At 31.1% G+C, this 9801-nt stretch overlaps 2 protein-coding genes and 1 long non-coding RNA gene across 3 annotated transcripts; 1 reads left to right on the forward strand and 2 right to left on the reverse strand.

Annotated features, from left to right (window-relative positions):
- Positions 1–345: 345 nt before the first annotated feature.
- On the reverse strand, positions 346–2362 carry LOC9310483 (guanine deaminase). Its single transcript, XM_021021313.1, has 5 exons — positions 2088–2362; positions 1519–1575; positions 1135–1325; positions 922–1026; positions 346–831 (listed from the first exon to the last, which is right to left on the reverse strand). Exons 1-5 carry the CDS (start codon positions 2101–2103, stop codon positions 643–645), a joined length of 558 nt encoding a protein of 185 aa, XP_020876972.1. The 5' UTR covers positions 2104–2362; the 3' UTR covers positions 346–642.
- Positions 2363–5825: 3463 nt separating this feature from the next.
- On the forward strand, positions 5826–6509 carry LOC110227354. Its single transcript, XR_002331129.1, has 3 exons — positions 5826–5882; positions 6004–6057; positions 6346–6509. It is a non-coding gene; the product is annotated as an uncharacterized LOC110227354 (long non-coding RNA).
- Positions 6510–6854: 345 nt separating this feature from the next.
- On the reverse strand, positions 6855–8294 carry LOC9310484 (40S ribosomal protein S24-2). The gene is made up of 5 exons (XM_002874371.2): positions 8115–8294; positions 7824–7865; positions 7529–7699; positions 7227–7313; positions 6855–7130 (listed from the first exon to the last, which is right to left on the reverse strand). Exons 1-5 carry the CDS (start codon positions 8184–8186, stop codon positions 7101–7103), a joined length of 402 nt encoding a protein of 133 aa, XP_002874417.1. The 5' UTR covers positions 8187–8294; the 3' UTR covers positions 6855–7100.
- Between the last annotated feature and the right edge of the window lie 1507 nt (positions 8295–9801).

The raw sequence follows: 9801 nt of genomic DNA on the forward strand, positions 1-9801 counted from the left end.
CCGTACGGTTAACTAACGGTTTTGATACGTTTATGGTTAATTAACGGTTACGGTTAGTATATTTTTTAACCGTAACTAATCTATTTTTACGGTTAACGGTAACGGTTTTTAACCGTTTTTTAAGGTTACGGTTGAGAAACGGTCCGGTTACGGTTAGCTTTTAGTCATGCCTACTTGTGAACCGCTTCATATTTTAACCTTCTCTTTTTAACTACCTATTTTAATCTTCCATTTCAACATTTCGTTTTATTCCGTCTGATTGGTAACTTAATAAGGAGTTAAACTTTCAACCACCTTAAATTAGGCTACCAATGAAAGCCAACTTTTGATTCAACAAATGTTTAATAGAAGAAACCAATTCGATTTATTAGTGCAGAACTTGTTCTTGTACAGAAAATAAAGATTTTGACAGAAAAGAAAGTATTTACCAGTTCAATTCAAATGAAGAAAAGAAATTACAAAGCATGTCAACAAGAACCGAAATTGAGTTTTTCTTTTTTTCTTTTGCTTCTGTTTTTAAAATGAACAATTTGAAACAAAGATTTATTTTAGTTAAAGCAAGTGCATTTCTTCTTCTACTACTTCTAATTACCATCATGAAGGAGAAGAAGAAGAAGAAGAATATGGTAATGGAGAAGAGCTTTAGTATAAACGGAACTTCTCCTTTGTGTTCTGGAAAACTTGCTCCGCAATAGCGGCGCCATTCCCGTCTGCTTTCTTGATCTCCAGACTAGATTTCTGGTAAACCCCTGTGCCTCTCAAAGCATCAGCGATGAAGTCATCAAACCCGATGGCTATAGCTGCTTCGGCTTTGGCTCCATAAACCAACCTCTGTTCACAATTAGAGAGATGAGTACTCATTGTCATAATGAAGAGAATTTAAAAAATGGGTTTGTGTGCAGACATGTTTCGACATTTTACCTTGAGTCTCGAGAGATGAATGGCTCCAAAGCACATGGGACACGGCTCACAAGAAGCATAAATCTCGCACTCTGATAACTCGATTTTGTTAAGTTTCTTGCATGCCTACGAGTTCACAATAGATTCAAATCATCTTTAGGAAATCGGCCTTTGCAACGTTTCAAAATTCTCAGAGCAAAGTGACTGCAGCAAATCGCATACTATTTTTTTTACCTCTCTAATGGCGGTGACTTCAGCATGTGCAGTTGGGTCTGTATATTTCAAAACCATATTGTGGCAGCTAGCGACAACCTCATCCTTATGCACAATCACCGCACCAAATGGGCCACCATCACCACAGTCAACTCCCTTGTAAGCTTCTTCGACAGCTTGCGTTAGGAATTTGTGGTCGCTGTCGTGAACAGCTGATCAAAGACAAAGTATAAACATAAACCACAACAACTTCTGCAAACACACACAATCTTCAACTAAGGATGATGGAAACAGAAATCAAAAATGGCAATGGCAAAACTACAAAGCCAAAGGTTCCTATAAGCATCACAACTGATCATAAGTCATCACTATAAGTGATTGCATCCAAATGTTAAGGTCTATTACCTTGTTGGTGACCGGAAAATGCAGAAGCCACGGAGATGGTACCGTCTTTTGCTTCCACTACACAGTTCAATAACAAAGTAAATCAGATCTTCCAAACACAAACCATCAAAGAACAATAGTAAAAGAAAACCAAATCGGCACAATTCATGTTCTAGGCAACAAATAAGAGCCATTGATCAACAAGAGCTCATAGTTACTCACATCACAACTTAGTAGACACAAGAAACAGATACAAGTAAACATGAATCTGATTACACAAAACTAGAACCGATTGTTTCTAATCTAGAATTTTACCATCTGCATGTGAAAAGAATTCAAGAAAATCTGAAGAAATAGTCCAAAATCGAAGGAAATTTCTGGATTCCCGATCTGGAAGTTCAACAATTGAATCAGCTTGAGATAAAGAGTCTGATTCGAGATCAAATCAAAAATCGCGAAGATCGATTTCGTTGTATAATCCAAAAACAACGAATCTCGAGTAGAAATTTACAAAATCGAAGGAAAATTAGTACTCCGATCGTGGTCGAGAAACAACACAAAATGTGATGAGGATTCGTAATTGATTTTACCTTTAGCTTCTTCCATGACTGAGAACTTAAAGGATGATGATGATTCTGGGGATTTCTGGAGAAATTGAAGAAGGTGGTTGTGTGGTGTGTGAAGGAGATTGAAGAAGACGAGAAGTGTTTTATAAACAAAATCAGAGAAGTCCAAAATTTGAGATTTGAGAGATAGAGACGAACACCAGAAGCTGAGGTGTGAGAGAGATAAATTGTGGAAAGTGAATTTGTGAGGAAGGAACCAAGAAAATTGGGTTTAATACTTAAAAAGGTGTGATTACTTTAAAAACTCACTTACAACATTTTTTTTTTTTTAACTCAATTTTTCTGAATAATCACAATTTTTTTGAGAAATCTGTATGTTGAGGATTGTGAATTATCAAAATTTAATTTTATTTGTTTGATTCGGTTTTATAGTTATCATAAATGCGATATTTGCAGACGATTGTGTTTGTTGGCGTTTAACAAGAATCACGAAAATTGTTAAAGTATCAAAAACTCTTATCTGCAAGTGTTTGCGACGACATAGAGACATAGAGTTAAACAAATCTATTAAAATTTATCTTAAATAATTATAAACATTCCAAAAATATTTTTTTCCCAATTCGCGATCGAAGAAATAAAAACTTATAGCCTATGGAACTCAATATTTGGTGGAAACAGTATCAATTGCCTGCTATTATAGAGCTGACGTTCTCATAAGGCAACAACTCCCAACATTTACCATTGCTTGCAGGTACAATGTTATGATAACATTGTTATCCGGTTATTGCTCTTAGCTCGTGCTCATCTAGTTAAATATATATTCTACGGTAAAAAAAGAAATATCGAATATTCTCTCTAATACACTAAACTGATTTTAGATGGCTGATATGATTGTAGATTTATTATATAAAAAAGGAACAAAAAGTATATGAAGAAATTGCACAATAATAGAATCGGATAAGTCAAATGACTCAAATGGGATCAGGAGCACGTTAGCATTCGGAAGATAAGACTCATCTTCCATAAAACTGTGCAAAAGAATGCGCAGTAAAAAGCCATATTACGGTAAATGGGAATATGGACCCAAAATTATAATCATCTTTCTCTTTTTTGGTCGACTTCTTAGTAAAAATTGGAGTTAGTTTCATCGTTTAATTTGTTTATGAAATTTTATTTTGAATTTTATTATATTCTTAAAAAAAATTAGGGTGAGGACATAGAAGAAAAAAATAAAACCATATAAGCAAATAACTATTTGTTTTTCTTTTCATTTATTCTTTGGTTGGCCAGAAGACCACTTGTGCTAAGAAAATATACATTTAACATTACATAAAAAAAGAAAAATATACATTTTAAAAAGAAGACTATGTTAATAATCTAATCTGATAAGAGTAGTACCTCTCACAAAAATTGTAAATTGACAACCATAAAATACAAATTTGGTAAAGAAAAGGACAAAATATTTTATAGACGAATAAATGTATGTGTGAGTTACATGCGATGTAAACAATAATATAACTATTTTATTTATTCGAAACAATTATTGAACGAGAGAGACGCACGTTACCGGTGTGAGTTGGTTAAATGAATAAACGAAAAAACAATTGAATCGAATGGCCCATTATTGTTGACGCATCAATCGTCTTTCTTTAACAATTAAAAGTAATAATACAATATTTGGAATTTAGAAATTGTTATACGTTACAGTTGTTGGTATTTTTAAAAAACGTTACAATGAACGATGGCAAATATTTTCGAGACTATTTTATAATCTAATATTAAATTATATTAAAAGAAAAAATAAATGTGTATACACAAAAATGCAAATTTTTGTCTAAAAAAAACTTTCTATTTGTGACGTTGTATCGATGCAAACCACATTTAAATCTCACCGGCATATCTCCTTTCACCTTTTCGCTTTAGTGTGTTCAACCAGTTTCGAATGTTCTTATCTATTATCTTGACAATTTTTTCTATCCATGAAAGTTGTTCGCCATATCTCCTGTCATTTCTCTTTCCACATGGAATGAATCGTGTTCTAAAAAACATATACACGATTATAAATCTTTTAGTGTTGTCAAAATCTTTATTCGAGACCTTATGCGTATAACCCTTAAATTAGTCAACATTAGTAGACATTTACAAGAAGTTTCGTCAAAAAAATAAAAGAGCAAAGTTGTTTTAGTTCTTCAAATATCAGAATTGTATTTACACAATTGAAATGCAAATCACACAATTCACCACAAATGTTCGCGTGTGCGGCTCCCACTCTTACCCGATTCTTCCTTCTTGCCTCCTTTCTTTTAAAAGATAATAAGAAATATTGGACCTATAAAGAAAGCATGAATAATCAAGAGTGTATGCAAAAGCAACCACGAGATAGCCATTTACAAAAATCGTTCTGGTTTTATTTAATTTATTATAAACGTTTAAAATAACAAAAATCTTTGACTTTCTACATGTCTTGATTAAATTAGTCTTGATTTTACCCTAAGATTTCAGCCGATAATATATATATATATATATATATATATATATATATATATGAATGCTCTTTGTTTTACCAAGAACTAGATCCCAGTTCCAAGAAAATTAACCTCTCTTTGATTTTAATAATTGTAGATATGTCGGGTCTAAATGGTAACCAAGGAATCTGGCTGAATCCGGCTGAATTGCTGAATTTGGCTGAATTTTTAGTGATTTTTAGCTGAATCTGGCTGAATTTTTACATTTTCAAATAGTAACCGCTGAATCTAGCTGAATTTTTTTGTGTTTTTCAGCAGAATCTGTCGAAATAATTAAGACTTTAACTGAAATATCGTCAAATAATTACGAATATTAATAGAATAACTAAGGAAAAATATCAAAATAAAATAGATAAAATTATCTAATAGTCTAATTAACTCTTATACCAATAAATAAATACTAGAATTAATATATTTTTAGCAAAATTGAGTTGTTCTTCCAAATCTAATTTTTGAACTATTAAAAAGATATAATTAATTAATAGAAAGCTTTGTCAAAGTTTTATTGAAAAATTAATTTAAAAATAAACATGATAATATAGTATAGATTATCTTATTGATTTTTCATTGTTCTCTAGTAGTTTAAATCCTTAATATGATTAGGATGATTAACAATTTTTTTTTAATTTGATATTTTAAATATTATTTTAGCATAAGTCTGAGTTATTTTTGCAAAAATTTGGAAAATTATATTTAAGTATCTAAAATTTATTAAAATTATCTATAGATATCTGAACATAAATATGTCTTTTGTCTATTCTAGTAATGATTTTATGTGTATGAATTATTCATATATCGTATTTGTATGATCTAACTTATTTTAAAATATAAATTTGATGTGTAATTTTTAATAGCCAAAAATATTTTAATTCGAGTTGTGAATCGCTATAATCCAAATTTTATCTGAAATGAACATACTATGTATCTGTTGATGTTGGAAAAACTGTTGAATCTGGCTGAATTCAGCTGAATTTAGTTTTATGCAAATGGTAACTGCGGAATTGCTGAATCTGGCTGAATCTGGCTTAATCTGGCTTAATATTTTTTTCATGTTACCATTTACACTCGTATTTTTTTTTGCAAGACAAACATCAATGTCAAATAAATGCAGGTGAAACCACAATCTCAAAAATCACCCGCAGTACAGCCCTTCCGTGTATCGATGAAGTGACAGTTCGATAACTCATTTTATGTAATATTGGAGTATCGTGCATCTTGAACCTCAACTTGGTTAATTCCTCCATCATAGTGTCATCCCACCATTTTCATGATTACTTGTCAACAATGAAGCAAGGTAACTTGATGTTAAGTTGATATAAATCTCAAATGATCTTGAGGTTAACTTTTGTTAATTATGTTTTGTTGGATTTGATTATTTTTAGCTTGAATTTGATATGGATCTCTGTTTTGTTTAGGTGAATTGGAGAAACTGCGAGAGATGGTGACACAATGATCACCAATGCAGCAAGGTAATTCTTCTTCCTTTTACTCTTTGCTAAATGAATCTTAAGTTGTTTGTGTTTTCTTCTAAATGAATCGTAAGTTGTTTGTGTTCTGTTCGAAATGAATCTTAACTTCTATGTGTTCTGTTCTGCTAATGCTTCTTTAACTTCTATGTGTTCTGTTCTGCTAATGCTTCTTTAGTGTGTTGTCAAGTAGAAAATCACTGCTTATATTGGTTAGCTTTTGATCATTGCATATATTGGAATGTTTTTTTTTTATCACTGCATATATTGTGGTTCTTGTTTCATGTTTAGGCTGCATATATTGGTGAGAACATGGCTAGCATATATCGGTTTCAGAGTTTCAAAGGATGAAGCTGTGAGAAGCAAATGTTGGGCATAAATGGCAAGTACATGCAAGTGTTGTTCAGTGTATAGGCCACATGGTCGTCGAGTGTGTACAAATGGCAAGTATAGTTTGTATAGTTTGTGTAGCATGTGTGAATGGCAAGTGTAGTTTTTGTGTCAAGTTTTGTAAAACACTTTTACACATTTTTTCAAAAATTTAAAATTTTAAAACTTCAATATAGGATCCACCATCACCATTGGATTATGTTAAAACTAAAAATGCCGTGAAAGTCTCTAAATTTTAAATTTTGCATTATGGTTTAGATCCCGAGAAAACATAACAAATTTTTCCTCTGTTCTCATAGCAACTAACAAATTTTCAGTAGAATCCAAAAAATTCAAATCAGTAGATTAAATTTAGCAACATTTAGTCTATATTTGTAATGCAGTCATGTTGACTTCTAAACAAAATTGAAAGTTCAAGAAGATTGTCTCAATGTCCCAAACGCAAGAGGTTGAAGTTTAAAATAAATGTATTCAAACAAAATCTTGACATGTTCTCTAACACTTAAAACAAGATCCAAACCAAGATAGAACGAGTGTGACAATGAGAAGCACAAAATCGAGAAGTAATTAGAAGATGTCTAATAGCAAACATGGCCATAAAGAAGGAATGATGCAGGACAAAAACCATATTGCTGCAGCTGTCCTCTTCAAACATCTTACTTCTTCTTGGGGTCACCAGCCTTGGTCTACAAACAGAAACAATGAAAATATCGTTAAGAAAAACAGGCACGAAACGAAACAATAGCAAATGTAGTTTTCTGGCTAGTGTTGTGCTCTCTTACCTTCTTAACACCACGGATTTTCTTCGCCCTGTTCTTCCTCTCCTTAATCTGTTTCCTTGATTTCTCAATCTTGGTGTCAAGTCCGTTCTGTCAATCACAACAATCATCTTATTACGAGATTGCAAGGAATCCAAACTTCTATGAAAAAAGAATCCAAAATCTATGACTCAAATGATTACATCCCTCACATAAACACCATTGTTTCAGAGAAAAGCAGCAAAAATCAAAGCACCAAGAGTAAGCTAGACTAAACAGTAGACCAAACGTTTTACTTTACTCTAAAAAATGTAAAGAGCAATTACCCTGATCAGTCTGTACTTAGGCTCGAACTTCTTAGCGTTCTCAACTGAATCATAGATCAAACCATATCCAGAAGATTTACCACCTCCAAAGTGGGTTCTGAATTTGAAACAGAAGATAGCATTCGGGTCCTTAACCTCGTACATCCTCGCCAACTTCTCCTTGAGCTCAGCCTTTAAAAAGTAAAATTCCAATCAAAACACAACATCAGAATCTACTCAAACAACTAAGAAACAATACACAAATCCACAAACTTGGATTGTAATAGACACAAGTAAACGTAAGTAAAAAACATACCTTTGAAACATTGGCTCTTCCAGGATGAAGAACATCAATAACCTACATTAATTGATACACAAACTAAATCAATCATATAAAAGAAACAAAATCAGTGCAATATAAAAATGAATCATACAATATAATCAAAATACTAAACATCAAACCTAAAAGTCACCAAATTCAAAATTTTCCTATGGCAAAACATCAAAATGCTCTATAAATCTGTTCTTCTAAGATTCTTTCTACCTAAACTATAGTGAAGACGCAACACTGTGAGATTGAAAATGAAACATAGAGATGGGAACTCACGAATTGCTTTCTGGCGAGAAGCCTGTTGGTCATGAAGTTTCTGGTCCTGATTGTGACAGCTTTTTCTGCCATAGCTGCGATTTACTCCGAGATCACTCTCTGAGCTCTGGTTGTGAAAATCGACGAGTTTCTTTCTCTCGCAGCGGCTTTAGAAGAAGGAGCAGACAAAACCCTAGATTATTTATATATAGCTCTCACTTTCAGATTATTAGGGTTTGTTTGCTTTTTCTATTCGTTTGATGGGCCAAATATAAATTGGGCCTTAAAATATCTATACCAAGAGAATTAGTATGTTTCGGGTTTGATATATAAAGAGTAACGACAAAACAGACAATAAGCCCCATGGGTCTTCGTAGTTCAGTTTTGTTTTTCCAAGTGTACTTTTCTAATTTTTATAACTAGACGGTGTATCTGCGCGTTGCGCGGGATTTAATTTTAAACTTTTATACTTTGAGTATAAATATAATCAATTGAATTTTAAAAGATTTTACTTTACTCATATGAATTATCTTTCCAAAATAATAAAAAGTTTCTCATATTTTTCATTACAATTTTTCTCGTTATCTTCTATGATTCACTCGTCGTCTCCCAACATCTACTCTCTTTTCTCCTCAGATCGTTTTTATTTTCTCCTTCATATCATTCAATACTCAATTTTTTTTTTAAAGTTTCATTATCTTTTTATTAAAGTGAACATCAAAACAGAAATCTGAGGAGATGTTTATCATAAAGCTTTTTTTTTTAAATGTTTTGGTGCATCTAAAATTGCTTTATAGAAAAAGATCTCATAACTCATTCCTATTCATAAACATATGATTTCAACGTGAAATTTTGCATTTTATCTTGACCATTTGAAAAATACAAAAATCGTTTTCTACATATATAATTTAATGTATATTATGATTCTATAAAGTATTCTTAATGTTGATTTTTCTAAAATATGACACTTACGAACTCATAAAAATTATTCTAATTTTAAAATATATTTATTTAAAAAAAAAACAAAATCCTTTTTATTTCTAATGAAAAACTCTTCAATCTACCATTATTATTCTAATTTCCAAATAGTATTCTCAAATATTATTATTACACACTAGGTTATGAACCCCCGCGATATCGCGGAGGAACTCATTTTCAACAAATATATTTGATTGTGTATATGTATTAAATTATTATGATAATATATTCAAAAATTTGAATTATTACATAAAATTAACTATGTTTTAACGTAAATATTTTCCAAAGATGTTAAACAAATTTATGAATAAAAATGAAAAAAAATAATAATTATGATTAAAAATACTTTTGAAACAATTTTTACGAATGTAAAATTATTTATAAGTGACAAAATATATCTCACTTTCGACGAAAAAAAAAATGGTGACAAAATACATAACAAAGAATTATAATATAGAGATGAAAAATTCTAGCCGGTCAAAACCCAAAAATTCAGAAGGAGTTTGTACTCAGCATGACTTGTAGGTGACTAAGAACTTTGCTCGAGAATTGGTGTTTTTTGTTTGTCCATTGTTCTTTTAAATATAAAATTAATATTTATTTTATTATATATATTCGAAAGTATATAAAATTTGATGATTTAAATTACATCTATAACAAACAAATAAACATTTACAAGATCTCATTTATTTATATTTAAATTAACTGAGTAATAAAACTTTTCTCTTGA

Source organism: Arabidopsis lyrata, assembly GCF_000004255.2.
Source record: "Arabidopsis lyrata subsp. lyrata unplaced genomic scaffold ARALYscaffold_6, whole genome shotgun sequence".
Taxonomy (NCBI): Eukaryota; Viridiplantae; Streptophyta; class Magnoliopsida; order Brassicales; family Brassicaceae; genus Arabidopsis; species Arabidopsis lyrata.